The sequence below is a fragment of the Oryctolagus cuniculus genome, chromosome 12 (genome assembly GCF_964237555.1).
Source record: "Oryctolagus cuniculus chromosome 12, mOryCun1.1, whole genome shotgun sequence".
NCBI lineage: Eukaryota > Metazoa > Chordata > Mammalia > Lagomorpha > Leporidae > Oryctolagus > Oryctolagus cuniculus.
Genome location: NC_091443.1, coordinates 12,346,579 through 12,370,765, shown reverse-complemented (window position 1 = coordinate 12,370,765; position 24,187 = coordinate 12,346,579). Strand labels below are relative to the sequence as shown.

Below are 24,187 nucleotides of genomic sequence, written 5' to 3'. Positions count from 1 at the left end.
CACTGTCCACTCTGCCTGTCTCAAAAAAAAAAAAAAAAAAAAAAAAACAAAAGAAATAAAAGGCCAGTATCTGTCAGTGAAAGAGAAGAGGGGAGACCGACAAGGGAAGAGGTGGCGTGGGAGCCGGCAGGGTGAGTGAGTGAAGGCCCTTGTCTCCATTTCTGCAGTGTCAGAACTCCAGGAGAAACAGGAGGTCCCAAAACTTTTTTTTTAAAGATTTATTTATTTATTTGAAAGGCAGTGTTACAGAGAGGCAGAGAGAGAGAGAGAGAGAGAGAGAAAGAGAGAGAGAGAGAGAGAGTCTTCTACCGGTTCATTCCCCAAATGGCTGCGACAACCAGAGCTGGGCCAATCTGAAGCCAGGAGCCGGGAACAACTTGTGTGTCTCTCATGCGGTTGCAGGGGCCCAAGCACTTGGGCCATCCTCTACTTTCCCAGGCCACAGCGGAGAGCTGGATCAGAAAAGGAGCAGCTGGGACTCGAACCGGTGCCCATATGGGATGCCGGCACTGCAGGCAGCAGCTTTACCAGCTACGCCACAGCGCCGGCCTCCCAAAACTTAACAGAGAGGGAAAGGAGAAACAAACACCAGAGTGAGCGTGAGGGAACAAGGCTGGGACAGATGGCAGGCCTCTCCTAGGGCACGCGGGATGCCTGGAGACAGGACAGAGCCTTCTGCGTGCATAATTTCCATACTCCAGCAAAATGAGAGGAAACCTGACGCCAGGGACAAGTGAACAGTGACACAGTGGCCTGAGAGACCATGGGAGCAAAACACCAGTGCTCACAGGGGGGCAGTGTCAGGAAGAAAGTGAGCTCTGGGTGCCAAAGAGTACAACCAAGACGCTGAGTGAACTCCTCAACGCAGAGAAGATGCACGGCTATTCTTTGTTTTCAAGAAAAAAGAGAGGCAGTGAGAAACTCCAGGAAAAACAGAAGAAACTTACAGTCCAAATTAGAAGTAAACTAAATGCCACATGATTATGAGCAACGGGTGAAATGAGCCAAGTGCTGTTCTATTATTTATCCTTCATAACAACCCCATGAGATGGCAGAAAGAAATGTAATCCTAGCACAAGCCTTGGCAGCCAGACAAGCTATAGTCATGGTCACATAAACCCCAGCACTTGCTGTCAGTGTGCAGGATCAATCTGAGAGACCAAACATCTACAACCGACCCATAGCCCAGCAGACACGGTGCATTTATGCAAAGGAACAAAGATGCTTACACAGCGTACAGAGAAAGTCTAAGTGAGTGATAGAGGGTGAGAGTTACAAGGATGATCAACAACAGAATCAGAGTAAGAACACATCCACTAATGAGGGAAGAGGTGGGAGGAACGGTGAACTGATACAAACAGAGACTACCTAACTCTAACACACAGCAACGCAATCACACAGTTCACTTATAGCAGTAACTACCAAGACAACGAAAATCAGAGCGCGAAGTGCTGGCGGGTGGGGTGGACTGGGGAAGGGAAGGGTGCTTCAGGTTGTAAGCTCTTCTGTGTTATGATTCTTAAAAAAAATCACCTAGTTTCTTTAATGGCAAGAAAAAGGTCTATTTAAATATAATCCCATATCTTGCTTAATATATCCCAAATCATGCTCAAAGAAACTTTAGTATTGAAGAAACTGCTAGTTAGTTCCAAGAAAAATAAAATCTCATCAACAGAAAAGCTTGGAAACTGTCCCATGGTGATTCCACTCTTGGAGACTCAAGATCACATCAGTGAGTAAAAGCTTAGACGGCTCCAGGATGCCTGTGTCCTCACACAGGTGAGGCTCAGACCCCGGCTCCTCCACGTACGGATGGAGGTGAATGTGGTCCCTACAGAGGTAAGCCCTAACCTGTGAGGGCGACCCTACTTGGAAGTAGCCAGGCTCTTCCCAGTGTAACTAAGGTAAGGGGCTTGAGCAGAGACAGCAAGTACCCTCAGAAGAGGACACAGAGAGACGAGGCCATGTGAGGATGGACGCAGCGACTGGCTGCAGCACAAGCCAAGGAACACCAAGGGTTGCTGGCGGCAGAGGTCAAGAGAGAAGCAAGGGCTGCATGCTCCTTGGAGGCCCCGGGGAATGAACTTTGCCAACACCTTGGTTTTGGACTTCTGGTTTCCAGAGCCCCCAGCACGTGGTCCTGTGTTACAGCAGCCACAGGAGAGGCGTGCACTGCCTCATCCTCACCGTGGGGCCCACACGGTGGTTCCACGGGGCTGTCCATAGCAGCCCTAGCCCTGAGCATGTCCCACACGTCCACTCCTGAAACACCGGCTCTCAGCATCCCAGTCCACTGGGCCCCGGGGAAGGATGGCGATGCATCCCAAACTGAGAGCCCCCTCACTCCCCAGCAGCCCCGCATCCTTGCTGGGGTTGTCCTCTTTGGAGTCCTGCTTGCAACCATGGGAAACAGGTGAGGTGGGCCTCGCCACGGAAGGATCTCGTGATGCTGGGGCCGGAGAAGCGCGGCCTCGGGGTGGGGAGGGGCAGCTGGTCCAGGCAGCCGGGGGTGAGGAAGCTGGGGAGAGCCTGAGTCGCCCCTCAGCCAGCACACCCTGGCTTCCCTGGGCAACAGCAGTGCCATGAGCTCACTGAGCACGTACCCAAGGCCTGGCCCCGGGGACACAGTCCTGACCCAGGCTTGCTTCTACCAGCCTATTTCAGGAGAGGTAACGACAAACGACCTGGTGCACAAACAGAAGTCCTGATTCGCGCTGGCAAGGAGCAGCCCTGGCGCTGGCGGGGCAGCCGCTGAGCGGTGACATGTGAGCAGCACCCAGGAGGCTGACGGGGGCAGTGGGGGTGGGGGACTGAGAGAAAACAGGGGTTTCCAGGGCACTCCCACTCCTACTTTCAAGAGGGGCCCAAAGAGCTTCGGCTTTTTTTTTTTTTTTTTTAGATTTATTTTATTTATTTGAAAGAGTTACAGAGAGAGGTAGAGACAGAAAGAGAGGTCTTCCATCTGCTGGTTCACTCCCCAAATGGCTGCAATGGCTGGAGCTGTGCCAATCCAAAGCCAGAAGCCTGTTCCGGGTCTCCCACATGGCTGCAGGGGCCCAAGGATTTGGGCCATCTTCTACTACTTTCCCAGGCCATAGCAGAGAGCTGGATCAGAAGAGGAGCAGCCAGGACTAGAACCGGCACATGTAAGGGATTCCGGTGCTTCAGGCCAAGGTATTAACCTGCTGCACCACAGCACCGGCCCCATGGCTTTATATCCAGATACTTTCCGGATTAGGCATGAAAACTGAAAGCAATCTCTAACCAAGCACACACATTGTGCAGCATCTGGAATACTCCATGTACTCTTTGGGAGAATCGGGCGAAGAATGCCATTGTCGGACTTTTGATACTAAAAGGGTCTCAGGTGGCCACAGGTGCCTCCTCCAGCTTCACCTTAGAAACTGCTGTTCTGGGCACTGACCTCAGGGTGGCGTGGCTGAGCTGAGTAAGCGCGGGGGCCACCAGGGCAGGCAGGGGGCCCACCTTCCGCTCTAAGGCACTAAAATCTGCATCCCTGCTGGGCTCAGGTCCTGACTACCGTCCTGGACACGTGACATGAAGACAAAGATACGACAGGGCCCTCAGAAGCAGAGGATGGGAACCAGGATCCGAAATTCCAGGCCTGGAGGGGAGCTCTGCCTTCCGGTGCATCCCGGGCCGCTCCAGGTCCAGCGGACCCCCACGCTCAGAGACCGGAAGGGCGTCAAGGCCTTGACTCTGCGCACTTGTGCATGGGGTGGGGGGCGCACGGCAAGATGAGGTTTAGACTTTGTGAGAGGAAGCGGGTTGAGGTCAGGCCAGGTGAGAAGCCGGCGCAGGCGAGGGAAGCTGTGAGAGGATCTAGCCACTGTGCGGGCGCGGAGTAAGAGCCAGGCTGGGGTTGGGGTGCCCGGCCGCGAACCGGCGGCGGCGGCGGGGGCGGGCCCGGAGCGGGGCGGCGCTGGGGAGAGCCTTGGTTCGGGGCGTGGCGGCGGCAGCGGCGCGGGGCGGGGCCGCGCGGGGCACACGGGCCGGGTTACATAAATGTTCCCTGGCGCCGCAGCGAGGCGGCCGCCCAGCCGAGCGCGCAGCGCGGCCGACAGCGATTGCCTCATCTTATCAAGGAACACGGCGTCCCATACACGCCTCTTGCCCAAGCCACAGGCCGGGCGGGACGGCGTGTTCCCTCCGAGAGGCTGACCGGGAGGGCAGAGCAAGGGCGCCTCTCGCCAAGCCCCCGGCCCAAGCCCACCCCTACTCCTGCACGGGAGCCACAGGCAAATGCGGCAGGCTCGAAGCCGGGGCTCAGAACTGGGGCGCGCACTGCCCTCGGCTCTACCTCCTGTCCCAATTATCTTGCGTGACCCGCCTCCCACCCCGCCCCCAAGGCGAGCAGGGCCCTACTGGTTCCAGTAGCACCTGGCCAAGCCCCAGCACGGTTCTTTTTGTTTTTGACCCCAGTGGGCGGCGTGTGTGTCTGGGGGAGGGACGCCATTTCTGTCTCCCCAGTGCCCAGCACTGAGCCAGAGCTCCGGCAGAGGCCAGGGACAAAGGCCTTTGCTCTGGCAGGCCTCCCCTCCGTGGCAGGGAGAAGGGAGGCCGCGGGGGAGGGGGGAAGAAAGGCCAATGGATCCACAGCTCATGGGGCGTCCTGGATCACAGGAGCAGGCCTCTGTGGGCACAGGGAATCCACGTGGGTGTCTGCGGTGACCCAGAGGGGCGGAGCCAGTGCAGGAGACTCCTGAGAGAAGCAGCTTCCCTGGGCTCCCGCCCACAGCGCTGGCCTGGGCTGTCCACCACCAGGGCAGGCTGCCGCTGTCAGCAGACACCCTTCATCTGCAGGCACCAGCTTGGAGCCATTTCCAGCTCCCAACCTCCAGTGCCAAGCTCTTCACTCCTGGGAGGCTCCACCAGACACTGGGGCCCATCAACTGCTGGCTTGGGAGGAAATGCAGGCCCTCAGCCCAGTGCACCTCTCCCACTCCTCGGGAGGCCCTCCGGCTGCTCTGCTGCTCACTACAAAAGCCAGCGCTTGGATAACCCTGGAGGAGCTGACAGATGACCTGGGCCTCAGGGAGTCCAGGCTGGAAGCTCTTAGCTGCCGACTGAACGAGTGAACAAACCAAGGCCCAGGAGCACAGGCAGTGCAGGGTAGGGGCAGCCACTCAGCTGGCTGGAGGTGATGGCAAAGCCACAGCCAGGGCTGCCGGAGCCCCATGCAGCGCTACCCGCCCCCCCGGGGTCCTCATCTCAGTGGACTCTGGGTTACTGTGCGGGTTAAGCAGGAGACAACTGGGCCCAGGCCTGTGCCTGCTGTAGGGGAGATAAGCTGTTATCACCTGTGGCCAGGGCCCCTGGGGGGGGATGAGCAAGGCAGCAGGGGCAGAACAGGGACAAACAGCTGCTGCAGGTCCAAGGCCCACAAGAGGCAGCATTCATCTTCCAGGAGCAGCTCAGGGTCCCCGCCCCGCCCAGGGTGCTGTGTAGCTACTACTGTGGCTGTGGACACACAGAGGCACTGCTCACACGCTCCTGTGCATTGTCCCTCATGCAAGAGCTGACAGGACTGTCACCACACACAGCCTCGGGCAATGCTTCAACCAGGGAATCTGTCTGTCTCCACAGATCTACCCTGGATCCAAAGACACTGTTCAAAGCAGGTGTTCCTGTCACTTGGACTTTGCTTTGTTTTGGAATAGGGTAACTTGACCCTAAAATGTGGTCACAGAAAAATAAGCAAACAGAAATAGCCAGAAAAATTCTGCAAAAGGACAATGAAGGGGGACTGAGACCACTAAACATTTAGCACACTGTCGCGTAAGCTGCTAACCAACCAGGGCAGAGTGGCGAGCCAGAATAGACCAGGTGGTGGCAACTGTGTACATCTCGAGGGGTGTGTCTCAGTAAGTGCATTAGGACAGAGGCAGCGTGTGGAAGGAAGGGTCCATTCATGCTGCACACCTTACACCAGAATCAATTCTAAAATGGACCAAAGGGTGAAATGGAAAGAAATTCTATGACTCGAAAGTCCAGAAACCATAAAAGAAAAGATGGACACAGTTGATTACATGAAAGTATAAAATACTTCTCTATGGATAGAGTCATCATAAACAAAGGTAAAAGATTCACGAGGCCATCTTTCAAATAATAGGAAATCAATTTTCAAAAAGATAAATGATAAAAAAAAAAAAAAAGCCTGTGTTTGCGGCACCTATCACACTAATCTCCAATACAGACACAGCTCACCAAAATTAAAGAAATCAACACTCCATGGAAAGAGGACAGAAAAATGAAAATACATGAAAAATGAAATTCAACTGGCTCTCAAACGCCTGAACAGATGCTCAGCCCCACCCATCAGGAGGTAAAGCCAAGTGGAACCCCATGGAAACACTTTTCCCCCATCAGATTGGTGCGGCCCCAGTGAAACACGCTCTGTCATCCTTTGTTGATGGGGACACAAACTGCGGCAAACTTTTTAGGGCAATTTGGCAATACCTGTCAAAATTATGAATGCACACACCCTCTGACCCAGCAACTGAACCTGCCCACAGACACGGCTGCACACCTACAAAACGGGACTGGGTGTCTGGTTATCCTGTAAAGAAGCCAAAAACCAACAAGTGTCCTTCCACGGGGGCCCCTTCAAAATAATTCCGGAACACCCATGTACCAGAATACCATAAGAAAGCAGAAGGAGTTCTTCATGAGCTGGCACGCACAGATCGCCAAGCCCTCACAGGAGAGGTCCTGGGGCAGGGGCCCAGGCTCCAGAGCCCAGGTTCACTCAGATCATCCTTCTGGAGGGCGTTTCCCGATCACAGATTTGACAGGCAATTCGGACATCAGACGTAAAAGGCTACTGAAGACAAATACTCAGCAGAGAAGTTATGCAGGTGCCAACAGGAGGCCTCCTTCAAGCACCTGAGTGCCACCTCCTGCCACAAAACCCATTTGATAGTCAGCTGGGCACCCAGAGACAAACTGGGTGGACGGCCAGGTGCTGGCAGCCTGCCGGCCAAGTCCATCCACCTACCCAGACATAAGTTCAAGGCAGGAGAGTCTGTCTGTCTGCAAGCTGCTGAGGAGTGGGGACCAGCGGTTCTGCAGACTTCTGGGAAAGGGTTCTCAGATCAAAAAAGAAAAAAAAGAAAAAGAAAAAAGAAAGCAAGCAAAGGAGAGGGCGGGCAGGGCACATGTGGGGACAGCGGGAGGGCACGGCATGGGAAAGCCTCTTGTGCTGTTTCGGGGGCACCAGGCAGGCAGCACCAGGGAGGCCTGTGGAGCCTTGCAGAGCTCAGCTGCCCCTCCCTTCCCCTGCTAGAGAAGCAACCACATTCCTAGGCCATCCCAGGCCCCCTGGGAGGCACAGTGGTCAGCAGGCCTCCTCTCCTGCAGGCACCCTGGCAACTGCAGGAGCCCCTCTGCAGAGCCTTTGGCAACCAGTGTGCCCTACTTCCTCTTCCTGTGTCTCCCCTCCCCCACTGCCTCCATTTCCTCCCCCTGGCCTCTTCCCCAGAGCCTGCTGGGTGGGCCCTGCCAGCAAGGACCAAGCCCTGCTACAGGCACTCCCATGGCAGGCACCACCCACAGCAGAGACAGCTGCAGGCATGTACCATAGACGGTGCACCTGACTCCACACCAACCCTAGGAGACAGGAAGCTGTTCGTATGAAACCATCTCAGAGATACGGCGTCAAATGTCCCCCTAACTCCCACCCACAGCCAGGTCATGCACCCATTAGAGCTGGACCTCCCAGGCTAGATCTGGCCTACAAGGAAAGAATTCTGTTAGCCCCTCCAGCCCACAAAATAGGAAGTGCTGAGGCTGCTCCCGCCACAGAAGGTGGGTGCAGAAAACCTATTGATGTCAATTCCCCATCTCGGGCACAGGTACTGGGGTCAGGCCTGACACACTCCATACTATGAGGCACCCCACCCTCCGCACGGTGGGGGGGGGGGGGCTGCAGTGTCCCAGGGGCGGGCCAGCAGCTCCTCTTCCACCGCAGGCTGCAGTTTCACAGTAGGCCTTCCCAGGCTGGGACATCCCAGCAGGAGGCGCCCCTGGGGACCTCAGCAGCCACCAGGTCTCCTGCAGCAGGAGCAGGCAGCCCCTTCCCAGAGGCCTGGCTTGTTAGAGAGCTGCTGCAATCAGTGGCGCTCAGCTGAGGCACAGGTACTGGGCCTGCCCTGCACCTCTCCCTGGGCCGACCCCTGCAGCAGGCTCTGTCTCCCAGGAAAGTCATGAGGTTTGCAGGAGAACCTACCAAAGCAAGCTACTTCTAAGAGCCGGCCTTCTAAAGGAAACATATTAGATTAAAAGTGTGTATGTCATTCTGACCATGGGGCAAAACGTTTGCCTTTGGTTTTGAAGGGAGCTGAAACACAAAGTACAGAAACGCTGGACAAGGATCTCTCCTTTCTAAACCAGCTGGACAACATCAGAGACTTCTGCTGCAGACACTCCTGGGCCTCAGCCTCCGACCCCCCAGATGCTTCCCATTGGTTGGCCTCCCCATCCAAGCGATTTACACCCAAGACTTGGGAAACCCATTGTGTTCAGAAAATGTCTTGCAGAGAGCAGGCTGCCTGGCAGGGAGGCAGCAGCCCATCCTCCCCGGCCTGAAGACCTCCACACCGCTGTGTAGACAGGAGAGTCCAGCCCCTGCCCGGTCACAGGCCTGCCCCTTGGCTTGTCCACGCCTCCCTCCCTCCTCACAGCAAGCCTGGCCCCCCATCGTTACCTAGGCTTCTTTCTGTCCACACCTGGAGAGAGAACAGGATCCGAAGGGAGTGACCCAGGGGCCGCCAGCCAGGAAGGTAAGGTTCAGTGCCACACTGCACACTGCCCCCTTCCTGGCCCCCAGAGCCCCCAAGGTTGGGGTGTCCCAGCTTCCTCAAGAGCACTGCAGGGGTCTGCCTGGTGGCGAGGGAGGGGAGGAAACGCTGGGACAGCCTCCCATGCAGGAACCCTGTTCCGTGCCCTGCCTCCCTCCCACAGGACCCTGGGCGGGGGTGGAGTCCCAACACTCCTTGGGCAAGGGAGTAGCCCTCATGCTCTCCCGGGCCACAGGTGGGGGCCCCTTCTGAGCAGTCCCAGGCCCACCTACAAGTGCACGCGAGACGCTGCGCTCCCGAGTTGTTCCTGCAGGAAGGAAGTGGCCGGCGTGGGGAAGACGCCATTTGTCTGGGACCGTCCTTTCTGTATTCGATATTTTTTAGCTGAACTGCCTTGGGTGAGCAGAAAGCGTGCAGGAACATTCTCTCTCTCTCTCTCTCTCTCTCTCACACACACACACACACACACACACACCCCACCCGAGCTCCCGCCCACTCTGGGACCGCTCCCTCGGAATCCCGCAGCCCGCCCACTGCTTGCATGCCCTGGTACGCTGCCTGGAAATGTCAAAAGGATCCCATGCCGGGAATTTCACAAAGGTGTTTTCTCTCCTTATGCTCAGGGTTACAAAACACATTTGAAAATTTCCGTTTCCAGTGTCCCTTTAAAAACAGCAACAATAAAATACCGATGGTTTCTGCCAGTAAACCACCCCAGACAACGGCTCTGGACTCCTCCGTCTCTCCCACCCCTGGCTGCTCCTGAAGGGGTGTGCTGACAGGTGTTCCTGCCCCCACCAAGAAGTGCCACATGCAAAGGCTCCGTTGATCAGCGCCATCAGTGGACCCCCGTGAGCTGAACCCAAGGAGCCAATGTGCTCATTTATTTCCTCTGTTCTATTTTAAGATTTATTTATTTGAACCGCAGAGAGAGATCTTCCACTCTCTGTTTGCTCCCCAAAATGGCAGCAATGGTCAAGGCTGGGTTTGGCCAGAGCCAGGAGCCTGGAACTCCACCCAGGTTTCCCACGTGTGGCAGAGCCTAAGGCACATGGCAGGGAGCTGGGTGGGAACAGAGCAGCTGAGACTTCAACCAGCACTCACATGGATGCCCGCGCTTCAGGCAGCTGCTTAACCTGCTGTGCCATGACGCCAGCCCCTCTTCTCTGTTCTGAGGGCCCCATCACTGGGTTAGGAGCATGTCCAGGCCCCGACCCCATTTCTCTGCCAGCCGGAAGTTGGCAGTTCCCCTACATCAGGAGCTTTCGTCCTCAGCCTCGCTCTGGGCATCACAACGAGACTGCTGCACACGCAGAGCGCTGACAGCGGCCGGCAGCCCGGGGATGGCTTTGCCTCCAGCCTTCTCTAGGATTTTCTGCAACACTGAGGAAAAACAGAAGCAGGAGTTTGAAAGCCACACTTAAAGAGCCAGTCTTAATTATTTGATTAAAATGTTCTTCATCTGGAGCTGGCGCTGTGGCATAACAGGTAAAGCCGCTGCCTGCAGTGCTGGCATCCCATATGGGCGCCGGTTCAAGTCCCAGCTGCTCCTTTCAATCCAGCTCTCTGCTATGGCCTAGGAAAGCAGCAGAGATGGCCCAAGTCCTTGGGCCCCTGCACCCACATGTGAGACCTGGAGGAGGCTCCTGGCCTCAGATTGGCACAGCTCCAGGCATTGTGGCCATCTGGAGAGTGAACCAGCAGATGGAGGACCTTTCTCTCTCTCTGCCTCTCCTTTTCTGTGTTTCTCCTTCTCTTTAAAAATAATAATAAAAAAATTCTTTATCTGTGGCTGATTAAAAAAAAAAAGGATGGCAACTTGTATCCAGATTATATAAAGAACTGATAAATCTCAACTTAAACCTGACTTAAAAAATAAACAAGGCCGGCGCCGTGGCTCAATAGGCTAATCCTCCACCTTGCGGCGCCGGCACACCGGGTTCTAGTCCCGGTTGGGGCGCCGGATTCTGTCCCGGTTGCCCCTCTTCCAGGCCAGCTCTCTGCTATGGCCAGGGAGTGCAGTGGAGGATGGCCCAGGTGCTTGGGCCCTGCACCCCATGGGAGACCAGGAAAAGCACCTGGCTCCTGGCTCCTGCCAGGATCAGCGCGGTGCGCCGGCTGCAGCGGCGGCCATTGGAGGGTGAACCAACGGCAAAGGAAGACCTTTCTCTGTCTCTCTCTCTCACTGTCCACTCTGCCTGTCAAAAAAAAAAAAAAAAAAAAAAAAAAAACAAGGGGAGCTGGTGTTGTGGCATAGCAGGTAAAGCTGTCGCCTGCAATGCTGGCATCCGATGTGGGCACTAGTTTGTGTCCCGGCTGCTCTACTTCCAGTCCAGCTCCCTGCTAACTTGCCTGGGGAAAGCAACAGAAGATGGCCCAACTGCTTGGGCCCCTGTATTCATGTGGGAGACTAAGAAGCTCCTGGCTCCTGGCTTCAACATGGTCTGCCCTGGTCGTTGTGGCCATTGGGGGAGGGGGGGTGTGAACCAATGGATGAAAGATCTCTATCTCTGCTTCTTCTGTCTGTAACTCCGCCTTTCAACTAAATAATCTTTTTTTTTTTTTTTGACAGGCAGAGTTAGACAGTGAGAGAGACAGAGACAGAGAGAAAGGTCTTCCTTTTCCATTGGTTCACCCCCCAAATGGCCGCTGCGGCCGGCGCCCTGCGCCAATCCAAAACCAGGAGCCAGGTGCTTCCTCCTGGTCTCCCATGTGGGTGCAGGGCCCAAGGACTTGGGCCATCCTCCACTGCCTTCCTGGGCCACAGCAGAGAGCTGGCCTGGAAGAGGAACGACCGGGACAGAATCCAGCGCCCCAACCATGACTACAACCTGGGGTGCTGGCGCCACAGGTAGAGAATTAGCCAAGTGAGCCGCGGCACTGGCCACAACTAAATAATCTTTAAAAAAAAAAAAAAAAAAAAAAAAAGATGAACAAAAGATCTGAACACTCAACCAAAGAAGATGGACAGATGGTAAAGCCATATGGGTAACGGCGCTCACTGTCACCTGCCATCCCAAGCTGCAGATTAAGCCTCTCAGAGGCCACCATACACATATAATAACAGCAAAAACCCAAAACCTGATGACTCCAAATGCTGGCCAGCTCGCCACTCTTCCACCACTGGAGCATGTTAAACAGTGTGCGATTCTGGAAGACAGTTTGGCAGTTTCTCATGAGTTACACAGAGACTTAGTATACTACCCAGCAATCAAAACTGAAAATTATGTTCACACAAGAACCTATAAACAAATGCTTACAGCAACTTTATCCAGAAGAAAGCAGTTTCTACAGATGCACAGATATGCAAAGTGTGGAGAATCACACAATGGAATGCTACTCAATGATAAAAAGGAAGAAGTTATTGATTGACACAGATGGAGAAATCTTATTTTTTATTTTTTTATTATTTATTTATCTGAAAGTCAGAGTTGGGGCTGGCACTGTAGTGTAGAAGGTTAAGCCTCTGCCTGCATTGCAGGCATCCCATATAGGTGCCAGTTTGAGTCCCGGCTGCTCCACTTCAGATTCAGCTCCCTGCTTATGCGCCTGGGAAATCCACAGAAGATGGTCCATGTCCTTGGGTCCCTGCACCGCACACGAGAGACCTGGAAGAAGCTCCTGGCTCCTGACTTCAGCCTGGCCCAGCCCCAGCTGTTGTAGCCATTTGGGGAGTAAACCAGCAGATGGAAGATCTCTCTCTCTCTCTCTCTCTCTCTCTCTCTCTCTCTTTCCCTCCTTCTATTTCTGCCTTTCAAATCAATAAATAAATCTTAAAAGAAAAAAAAAAGAAAAGAAAAGAAAAAAAGAATTACAGAAAGAGGGGGAGGTAGGCCGGCACTGCGGTTCAATAGGCTAATCCTCCTCTGCCTTGCGGCGCCGGCACACCGGGTTCTAGTCCCGGTCGGGGTGCTGGATTCTGTCCCGGTTGCCCCTCTTCCAGGCCAGCTCTCTGCTGTGGCCAGGGAGTGCAGTGGAGAATGGCCCAAATACTTGGGCCTTGCACCCCATGGGAGACCAGGAGAAGCACCTGGCTCCTGCCATTGGACCAGCGCGGTGCACTGGCCGCAGCGGCCATTGGAGGGTGAACCAACGGTAAAGGAAGACCTTTCTCTCTGTCTCTCTCTCTCGGGGGGGGGGGGGGGGTCTTCCATCCGCTGGTTCACCTGCAGATGCTGCAATGGCCAGGGCCGAGCCAGACTGAATCCAGGAGCCAGACACTTCATCCAAGTCCCCCATGTGGGTGGCAGGACCCAAACGGCTGGGCCATCTCTGCTACTTTTCTGAGGCCATCAGCAGGGAGCTGGATCAGAAGTGGAGCAGCTGGGACTCTAACCGGTGCCTATAAGGTGGTGGCTTCACCAGCTACACCAAAATGCATTTTGCTATGTAGAAGAAGCAGAGTCATTCATTGGCACCCAGATCTCAGGTTCTAGTCCCATTTTCCAATGAAAGGAAAAGGGGCTCTGGGAGAACGGGCTGATTCCACAGCTGGGGCAGGAAAAATACAAAAGGATCCTGAAGTGTCTTGTAATGCCAGCAAGTGGGGCAGCAGACACAAGACAGAATGGGAGGGTCACACCAAAGGGACCCAGAGGTCCGGCCCTGGCCGAGGCTGGACATAAACAGCGACACAAACAGCAGGCTAAGTCGTGTGGATATCATGCTCCACGGACATGTGGTACTAAGCACAGCACTTCACCTCTGTCATCCTTTTTCCTAAAGATCCAAAGCCCCACCCAATCATGAGAAAAACATGGGACAAAGTGTGGACAGTATCCCTCAAAACTGCCAGTCATGCAGAACAAGGAACACATAAGAAACTGCCACAGCCAAGAGGAACATAAGACAAGCTGGGGTCGGCACTGTGGCATAGTGGGTAAAGCAGTTGCCTATAGTACCAGCATCCCAAATGGGTGCTGGTTCAAGCCCTGGCAGGTTAGGGCGTTAGTACACTTCTGACATGCGACATTTCCTACTTACAACGGTGACACAGCCCCATCGTAAGGAGGAACAGTTCTAATTCGGAAGCTGGAAATTAGGCAGCAGAGCGGGCAATAAAATAAGCTCATTATTCTTTCCCCGAAGTGCCCCTCAGACACTCAGCACCCTCTGGTGGGTGGGCAGACAGTGAGGCTAGCAGAGGGGGCCCCTGCTTCTTTAACTGGTAGACACACCCACAGCTACCTCTCTCCTCCCTGACAGCTGGCTGTCATTCCTGTACCTGATGGACATCAGAGGGTGACCGGCAGTCACCATGGGAGGGGGCCTTGACTGGGACCCCAGATATGGTTCCGGGAAGGGCAGCTTCCTGAAGAGGGCCTTGGGAACAGCTGGAGGCTGCCATCCCAGCCCTCTTCGAATGCGCAGGACCCCTCAACCCCCATTCTCCCGGAGGAGACGCCTGGAGAAAATGGCCCAGCAGGTCCTCCCAGGAGCCACTGCACCATTCCACACTCAGTGTTTGGCCCTTTGGGTAGCGTCTCCAGATACCTAACAATTGAGAGGGCCCCTGACTCAGGCCACCAGAGATGCAGACCCGTGCGCGAGAAAAGGCGCTCAGAGGAAGCAGGGGCCAAGCAGGGAAAGAAGGCTTCCAGGGGCAGTGCTGAGATCCCGAGACAAGGCTGGCTCAGCAGAAGCGAGCGGAGCATGCTGCTCACGAAAAGCAGCCCCAAACCTGAGTCCGAGTAAAGACACTACCACCCCGGCAGAGGTGACAGTGCCGATGGCAAGACAAGGGCACTGAGAAAATTCATGGGAAACTGGGATGATAGAAGGAAAACACAGGAAAATGTAAGGATCAGCCCCAAATCAGAGGGCCCCCAGTCAACTCGGAGACATGGGAGAGGAGCTGCTCACAGATAAAGTGTGCAGGCCTGGTCCCTGTCCACAGGGCACAGCCAGGGAGCGCCACGCAAACTCACACCCCAACCCTGGGTAAAGGTCCAAGCCTCAACACCCCACCCCACCCCACCCCGCCCCTTCTAGGCCACTCAGGAACAAGCACCACCAAAGGGCAGGAGGCACTGCCCAAGGAAACAGGCCTGGATGCTAAGGAAGGGGTCTCAGGAGACTGTGTACAACCACACACAGCCACGGGGTGCGGGACAAGTGACAACAGCACCGGGAAAACCAAAGAAAGGCAGCTGTGAATTCTCAAGAAAAGGTAACACACGCCTCACCTGCAACCAGAGATGGCGGAGATGAGGAACGCTGACCTAACCCTAAGTGTCCTATCCTCACATGGTGGGGTGGGGGTGACACGTCCTCAACCACCATCAGGGAAGCCCGAACATCAAGATGAGCCCCCAAGACCACTCCAGAGAGACAGGAAGGAGAAGACCCGGGCAAGCGCTGAGGAGTCTCACGGCCCTGGCCGCAGGCACGGGGAACAGAGGGCCAGGCGCTAAAGAGGACAAGTTTACCATACAACTGTGCGTTACCGCGTGTGCTACCTCGAAGGACTTTAAGATAATCCACAGACAGCCCAGCCCTGCCTCCCAGGTAGCCTTTCTTCAGGAGCAGAGGGACGGTGTAGGCCCTGCCACCCCCTCCAGGGAGTGGAGGACACCTGCCCCTGTGACCGGCAGGGCCTCCTCCTGGCCTCCCGGTGTGCCCGCCACAGCACTCTCAATTGCTGCTGGTTTTGATTTCACTAATACCTGTGGGCACAGAGCTCGGCGCTGACAGGGCTGCTTCCCGGCTGCCTTCTTGCTCCCACCATGGGCAGCAGGCGGCCCCCTCACCTTCCAGCAGTGGCTCCAACCTCAAGGGGAGGAGGATCGGGCCTTCAGATTCTTTGCGCCACCCTTATGTAGTGTTACACTCGCAGACCAGCCACATTTAAAGGGCTGCAGCACGGGGGTTACATGTGTCTGGGACTGCCCACAAACACGGGGGGCGGGGAGCCCCTGCAGGGGCAGGGGGAGACGAGAGCAGACTGCAGCAGGTGCCGAGTGACGTGCGGCAGTGGACAAGGGGGGCAGCCCCAGGCCTCAGGCCTGACTCACAGCTCTTCTCCCTCCGAAAGCTTGCTGGCCACCCATGGTTTGGGGGTCCCTTCCTGTAGGTCTGGGCCTGACGCCCTTCACTCTCCATTGCTGTCCACCAACTCAGGCCCACACAGGCCCGGCACTCACCCCCAGGGCTGGCTCAGCCATGCCAGGCTGCACGTGTCCGGGCTCTTCAGCCTCTGCACCTGGGGTCCTGTGGTCTGGGGGACCAGGGAAGGGGCTCTCGGGAGTCTGAGCTAGACAGGGCCATGCAGGGACACATTTTTCCTGGAAGTCCTGGTTTCTGCCTAAAAGTAGAAACCAACTCAGAGAAGAGCCCCTCTTCTCCTCCCCACGGCGTAGGCTCCTCAGAGAGAGGGGGGCAGGGGATCCCCACATGCTAAGGCCCTCTCCTCACCCATCGGATCACTGTGGGAGAACCAGCCACAACCACCACAGCCCCCCCCCCTTCTCCGAGGCTATTCTTGGTCTGCACCTCCCGTTGAGGGGAGGGGAGATACGGGTAGAAATGATCAGAGGCTAAAATTAGCAAACGGCAAACAACCGAGGCCCGGAGGACTCCGAGGTCAGCTGAGGACAACAGTTTGTTCTCTGCGGCCCAGGGTGGTTTAGCAATAAAAGGAATTGAAAACGAAAACAGATCTGGAAGCAGCCCAACCCCCGCAGGGACCCGGCCAGATGGCAGGGACCAGGCCCAGCCCAAGAGTCCCCTAGGGCACCCCTCTTCCCAAGGGGGCCTCCGACAGCCAGGAGGCACCCTCAGAGAGGTACAGAAAGCTTGGGACAGGGTCTCCAAGCACCAAGTTGGCTGTGACTTCCTTTCCTGAGCAGGCCAGCCCCCGGCAACTGTACTGGGCCAGGGCTGCAAGCCCCTGCCCTGGTACAGCTGGGCACTCACCTTTAAAGCGACCCCGTAAAACTGCAGCTGACAGGCCAAAAAACGGGGCCCAAAGGGGTCTGAGTGGGGCATCAGCTCATACAGCCGGCAGACAGTGGGGCCATCCTTAAGCCTAGCCCCCTGGTCCAGCACCCCTCCCCTGCCTCCACCCTCTGCAGCCCCTCCTCCCTCAAGAAGCCCCCTCCCCCCAAGTCTGCAAACAGGAAGGATGGTCTGGCCTGGTCACACTCCAGGGTCAGGGAACTGCCTCCTCCCACACCCTGGAGGCCGCAATGCCAAGCGCCCTGGGGTTCTCTCTGGTGATACCCACAGCTTGGGGCCGTCACACCTGCAACACGCACAAGGTTTAACATAGCCTTTATTAGGTTTCTACTTGTTGATCTTTGCCACCCTACAGTTTGCGGATGTCCGGTGAAATCGACCAGGCCAGTGGCCGGAACTCAGAGCTGGGAAGCAAGGAGCTGGAGGTGCACAGGACACACAGAGGCCCTCCTGCGGGTGGCGCTCTGGTGTCAGGGAGAGAGCAGACGGAGCAGCCCTCTCCCAGCACCAGCCCAGGGAGCCTGAGCTGCACCAAGTGACACAGCCACATGGCCACTCATCTTGGCAGCTGCTGCGGCTGCCGGCCGACCTTGTGGCCCATGGAGAAGGTGGGCGCAGGCAGTGCACAGCCCGAAGTCAGGCCAGGCAGGACAGGGCTCACATAGCCTATCCTTTCTCACTGGTGCCACCGCGTCTGCATTCTGAGCAGGACTGAGGTTGCTGGGAGCCAAAGGAGCCTGCAGAGCAGAAACACAGAGCCCAAAGCGCCTCTTCTCGTCCAGCTCCTTTGGTATTGTGCAGGAGCTCCTGTGGACACTGGGCTAAGAGGCACAAGCCCCCAGGCCAGGCCTCTGCCTTTCCCTGGACTGTGAGGTCTCCAGACCAGGGTATCCAAGGCCAGCTGGCAATCCTTCCAGACCCAAGGGTCCAGAGGCAGTATATTCATCGGCAGAGCCCAGCGTCCTAGGTGATCAGTGGGTCTGGGGCCCACCTCGTCTGCTTACCACCCTCCCTGCCAAGGTGCGGGACACAGGCATGCTCAAGACTTGCTGGTATATAGCAAATTCACTCTCCTTCCAGAAGGCAACTTACTCCTAACTGGCTCCTCGGACTCACACGGTGAAAATAACAAGGACTGGGGCCAGCGTGTGTGGCACAGGAGGTTAAGCCATCACCTGCAGCTCTGGCATCCCATATGGATGTTGTTTCAAGTCCCGACTGCTCTACTTCTGATCCAGGTCCCTGCTAATGGCCTGGGGAAGCAGGAGAGGGTGGCCTGAGTGCTCAGGCTCCTGCAGCCCCATGGGAGACCAGATGAAGCTCTGGCTTCGGCCTAACCCACCCTCAGCTGTTGCAGAAATCTGGAGAGTGAACCTGAAGATGAAAGACCTTTCTTCCTTTCTTTTTCTTCCCCCTTCTCTTTAAGATTTACTTATTTGTTTATTTGAAAGCCAGAGTTACAGAGAGGAGAGACAGAGACAGAGAGAGACAGAGAGACATATCTTCCAACCACTCCCTCGGCTGGCTCACCCCTCAAATGGCCACAATGGCCAGGGCTGGGCCAGACCCAAGTCAGGAGCCAGGAGCTCCATCTGGGTCTCCCACATGGGTGCAGGTGCCCAGGCATTTGGGCCATCTCCTACTGCTTTCCCAGGCACATCAGCAGGGAGCTGGATCAGAAGTGGAGTGGCAGCCAGGACTGGAATCGGCGTTCATATGGGATGCTGGGGCTGTAGACAGAGGCTTAACTTGCTGAGCCACTAGTAGCAGATGGAAGATACTTTCTGTCTCTTTGTCACTGTGTTTCAAATAAATAAATAAATCTTTAAGAAAAAAAATGATGAGAACACACACAGCCTGGATGCCCTCGCAGGGTGTGCAAGACCAGCAAGTCACTGGAGCCGGCACAGCTTCGTGGCCTGGGCTCAGCTAAGGACTCTGAAGACGAAGAGATTAAGGCGCTGGGCAAGCGTTAAAGGTCAGGTGAGAAGCCGGCTATGCCTTGGAGATGTGGTCATGACGGAATGTTAAAGCAGAAAAATGAGAACATCAAATACTTGTATGGGCTGATCCCAAGTTTTATATTAAAATACACACATGCAAAAATATTAACAGTAGAGATTTGTGGGTGGTGGGATTAAGGGTATGGAGTCTCCCATTAATTTTTCTCCTGACACTTTCCTGTCTCCTAAACATTTTTAAGCGCCACACTCAACCTTTACAGTCAGAGATAAGAACACGTGCAAGGCAGCCAGTCACAGTCTCCTGGAAGGGCAGTTACTCGCAAGAGGAGGAACACGTATCTGACACCACGCGGACACCCAGGGCAGTGCTGTGGGCTGATCAAACATTTTCCAGCTGTTGACTTGGTTTCTCAGGCCTTGACTCAACTTGGGGTAGAGGGCAAGTCATTCCTGGAGACCCAGGTGAACTCTGCACTTGGTTGTCTACTGAGGCTCCCTCCCTGCCTCCCTGCTCTCCCGGTAACCATCACATTCCCACAGAAAAGCCTTGGGAGTCCATGGATCACTGGCGCCACTGCTGCAGCCCTTGGGGAGCTTGGACAGGGAGTACAGAGCCTGGCTTCAGGCCTGGCCGAGGGGACATCTAAGAGCGTGCTGGGCCTTACCTTCTCCACTGTCCGAGGCCACCTTTAAGGTCCCTCTGCAGGGCTGCACCCAACCCAGTGACCCGACAGATCCTTCAGGGTCTGAGAGCTGGACCAAAGAGCCGGTCCCTCAGCAAGTCCCAGACTCCAAAAACGCCATGGAAGTCAGACCAGAGACCACCTTAAATGCCACATCCCACGGCTTCCTCTGAACACTCAGCGGTGAAACATACGAAGGACCCAGCCCCCAGTCTCGCTCCTTCTGCTGGGGGCAGGAGGTGTAATTCCCAATGCTCTTGAGTTCCAAGTGTCTGATACAGAGCCCAGTGGGCACCCTCAGCTGGAGGCACAGACACTTCTCTTCTCTGAGATCCGTACTGAGACGAAGGTCACAGGCAGCCCCTCGGCTGGGTCAGCTGGGGAGCCTGTGCGCTTCTAACAATGGGACCATGTGGCTGTGGACAGGGGTCCTGCTCCTCCACCACCTTCCCCAGCCCCAAAGCCTGCCTGACTAGGATCCCTGGGTACTCACTGTGCTCTGGGCAGACCCCACACCATTCCAAACCTGCGACGTGCACATTGGCTTAAAAACGGAGCTGTCAGGTGGAGCACCCTCTCAGTTCCACGGCAGCTAGGTCAAGGAAATTCTCTCCAGGGTCCCGAGAAACGTTCACAAGATCTGCAAAGGCTAATCCGAGGACTTGGCAACTTCAATAACTCTGAGTGCTTTGGGTTCAGTCAAGGACACATGGCCGATCACATTTTACCATTTAACTTTATGTGAGATTCCAGGGACATCAGCACTCATCTGCTTTCCATTAATTCACACTTGAATTCACATTGGCAGAAGGGGCCCTAGAAGATGCAGCTCCCCCTCCCACCCTGGGACCATCCAGACCCAGAAGAAACGGGCTTAGAGCAGCCCCCCAGAGACCTGAAGTTCCCACTGCTGCTTCCTGGGTCACAGCTGCAGTAGCACAGGCCTGACCCACACCTGCCTCACAGGGACTGGTGGGCTTCCGCTAGATGCTAAGAGGGTAACACCCACAAGCTCAGGAAGCAGCAAGCCACACTCACGAGTGGGGTGATTAAGCAGAGGTTGTGCCCAGGCCCAGACACTCAGGTCCAGGGTCAGCACAACCAGAGGCAAGCAGGCTTTCAATCTGCAGTACTCGAACACAGCTGCCATTCTACCAACGAGAGGGTTGCTGTGCCCACACTGCCCAGCTGGACACGTGAGTCCCATGTGGGCCAGTGTGTGGGCAGGAACGGCTCCCGTCAGTCCATCCAGGCCCTGGGCAAGCCACGCCCACATCATGCTCTACACAGGCGAGTCCCTGGAAAAGCAGCATCTCCCCGTCCAGCACTGCCCTGGGTCCAGACGGTGGCGGCTGCGTGTTCTGGACAGAAGGCCGGGTGTGAGACCTGAGTGTCTGTGTCCTCACAACCCCAGTGCACAACCCTGACCCCAGGGGGAGGGCACCCAGAGCTTCTGAAGGCAGAGGCCTCGGGAGTGAGAGCACCGGAGGGGCCAGTGCTGCGGCGCAGCGGATGAAGCTGCCATCCGCGACACCAGCATCCCATGAGTGGGCGCTGGTTCGAGTCCCAGTTGCCCCACTTCCAATCCAGCTCCCTGTTGATTCCCCTGGGAGAGACTCGGATAAAGCTCCTGGCTCCTGGTTTCTACCTGGTCCAGCCTGCCATTGCGGCCATTTGGGGAGTGAACCAGTGGATGGAAGATCTGTCTCTCCCACTCTCTGTAACTTTGCCTTTAAAATAAATAAACGTTTAAAAAGGAAAAAAAAAAAAAAAAGCGCCTTGAGAGCGACCCCAGCTCTTCCACCACATGACGGAGACATGGAGTCCGCTGGTGCCTAATCTTAGCCTTCTCAGCTCCAGAACTGCGGTGCACAGGCCACCCTGTCTGTGACCTGAACGGACGAGGACACGGGGTCTCCTAAGTGGCCCCGGCCAATACTCAAACCAATGCCAGCTACTAAGGCCCCCAGATGGAACCCAAGGAACAGAGTCCCGGGGCGCAGGCCCAACCCTTAGCCCTTCAAACTGCAGCTCTCAGAGGCCAGAGCAGGCACGCGGCACTCGGGCTGCAGACAGGGCTTCCTGAGCTGTAAATTCACAAGTTTCATGAGGACAGGGCCAACCAACCACCCCCTTGGGAGGCCAAACTGTGGGGCCCATTCAATCTTCTTTGAGCTTCTCTGTATCAGCAAACTGCCCGCAGTAAACCTATCACTTTCAATGTTGGTGAGGATGTGTGCAGGGGTGTGTGTGTGTGGCAGACATGGTGTTTTGTCCCACCACGGAGGCACCAGAAGCTGGACTGACACAGCTAAGCATCACTTTAGGACAAAACCGAGTTAAAGAGAGAGTGAGGAAGAGGGGAAGAGGCACCTGCCGACCCTCGGTGCTTCTGCTGCACGCCCTCCACCCCGTCCTGCCGAGGGAAGCCAGCTCACATCCCAGCCTCACACCTGACCCCTGGTTTCCCCCAGCAAGAAAACCTGGGGTTGGGTCTCACCTTGCCTTCAGAGATGACTGAAGGGGTGAGACCACTAGCTGCCCTTGGCGCTGACCGCAAGGGGGCCCAGCAGGAGCTCTGGCCCCAACACCAAGTGCCTGGCTAGGAACTGAGAGACTTCGAGGCACGGGTGCTATTTTCATTTCTTCTTCCACACAGAGGCCCTACCTTTGAAAGAGAAATGAGGATGCAGAAGTGACTCGCTGCCCTGTGACAGCCAGAGGCCTGCACTGGCGGGGCTTGGGTCACAGGAGGACAGTGTGAGGCTTTGGAAGTCCCCAAGGCCCCTGAGAGGTCAGAGGGTCTAGGCAGGAACTGAAGAGGAAGAGCCCAATAATGAGGGCACCATGGGGAATGGAGTGGGGAACCCGAGTCCATCCTCTCACTCACTCCTCCCCAGAGGAGCTGCATTGTTAGAGAAACCAAATCCAGCAGGGGAAACCCAGTGGCTACAGGGCAGGCGCTGAGGCACACAGCCAAAGTAAGGTCCCAGCCACCCGAAGTTCGGCCTCTGGACTCGGCAAGAGGAGGGAGAGGAGGCTGTGAGTTCACAGCCCCGGGTCCCCGTCAGGACGAGGCTGGGGGCACCCCAACCCCACGGCCAGCACACATGGGTGCTCGAGAGGTGACTCCCTCACAGCTGATACTCTTCCCCTAGACGGAACCAGGCGGCAGCAGGGGCAAGGCGGGGGTGGAGGGAGGGCACCAGGAGCCTTCCAGGTGGTCATCAGCTCTCCCTACGCTGGCAGGGCACGTATGACTTCACAGAGCTAATGACATCCGAGGACCTCAGAGCAGCTTGGTGGGGCAGCCAGGCACGCTGGAACACAGCACGAAGCCCTGCGCCAGTGTGGTCAGCTGAGACTGGGAAGACACGGCAGGTGTGGAGGGCATGGCTGCTGGAAACAGCGGCCACGGTCCCTGGGCAGGGCTCACTGGCCAGGTGGGGTGACATCGGGGCTCAGAAGGCGGGGGAGGGCTGCTGCTGAGGGAGTCTGGGTGGGGGGCATCGGGACTAGCCCATCTCCCTGATTTCTTGAATCCACCCACTCCTCTGCACACTCATTCACTTCTTTGTGGGATCAGGACACAACCCTGCAACACCCTCCGATCATCCCCTTGCTGCCCGCGGCCAGGTACGTGGCAGTCACCCAGCCTGGATCTGTACCCCCAGAGCTCCCTAGGCACCCGAAGGAGGGAAGCCCTCCCAGGCCCTGGGCCCAATGGGGCAAGGGTCCAGAGAGCAGCGGGTGCGATAGGGCCACCTGGCACCTCCCTCCTCTGCTTCTCACGATGGCCAAACTGCAAGGAGACCCAACCATCACTCAAAGGCGGGAAGCCCAGAGGGGCGCCCCTCTGGGGATCTGGCAGAGGACCTGGCTCTACCACCCAGAAAGCACCTGCTCCAGACCTGGATGCTCTCACCCCAGGCCCAGCCTGCACAAAGCCCGAAACAGGACGTGTGGGTGACCCAGGACGACAGAGAGCAGCAGCTGTGCTGGGACCTGTCTTCTCTTGGTTCCCTCCGGAGGCTCTGTCCCCTCTCCACTCCGCTGGCTCCACTCCAGACCCAGGGCCAAGGGAGGACCCTCCGTGAGCCTGGGGCCAGCGCAGGGTCTCACAGTCCTCAAGGAGAGTGTGGGAAGTGTCCTGGGGGCAGGGAGCCATGGCCAAAACCTCTTTCACCCTTGCTCCTGCCCCGCCCCACCAACCCTCTCCAGTCTGCATGGAATTCCATGAGATTTGGTTAAAACAAACAGTCTGCAGCTTTTAGGAAAGATCCACAGACCCAAGGAACAGGTCTCATTCTCCACATTCTTAAAACAAACCCTGTGCAGGCAACATGGGCCTGCCTCCCCACATGGCACAGAAACAGGTCTCGGCCTGACTCAGCTCAGCTCCTCGGGAGGGTAACCCCTCTCACTGGGGGCCAGACCCACGGCAGTGCACCCAGGGGCTCAGGCCATCAGCCCAGGCTCCAGGGAGCCAACCTGTGAGCACGCTGGGGTCTGGGGGGTCCTAGCTTTGGTCCTTGGCACTCCTGCCACAGCCACAGCCCATTCTTGGGAGTGTGGCCTGGCATGAAAACACAGGCCAAAGCAGGGGACGAAGCCATGCCGGAGACCACTCAGCTGACCCTGCCAGTCCTGGGCGATGAGGGCAAGACCAAGTACCTGTGCTCCCAGTGCAGGCTGCTGTCTGGGCAGAGCAGGGGTGTTCCCACCTGCACAGGCAAAAGCATAGCTTGGGGGACACTTCTAGAGT

The 24,187-nt window shown here is 56.4% G+C and overlaps 2 protein-coding genes across 2 annotated transcripts in view; one reads left to right on the top strand and one right to left on the bottom strand.

The window, feature by feature from the left end:
- KLF13 (KLF transcription factor 13) overlaps positions 1 to 24,187 on the bottom strand; it is a 45,945-nt gene that overhangs the window by 7,070 nt on the left and 14,688 nt on the right. The gene's annotated exons all lie outside the window — the stretch shown is intronic.
- On the top strand, positions 1,813 to 14,531 carry LOC138844574 (uncharacterized). Its single transcript, XM_070053446.1, has 3 exons — positions 1,813 to 1,839; positions 8,630 to 10,703; positions 11,055 to 14,531. Exons 1-2 carry the CDS (start codon positions 1,813 to 1,815, stop codon positions 9,596 to 9,598), a joined length of 996 nt encoding a protein of 331 aa, XP_069909547.1. The 3' UTR covers positions 9,599 to 10,703; positions 11,055 to 14,531.

Coding starts and splice junctions, on each gene's coding strand:
- LOC138844574 (XM_070053446.1), top strand. CDS start 1,813: ATGGAGGTGAATGTGGTCCCTACAGAG. Junction 1,840..8,629: donor TGAATGTGGTCCCTACAGAG/GTAAGCCCTAAC, acceptor ACCGCTGTGTAG/ACAGGAGAGTCCAGCCCCTG.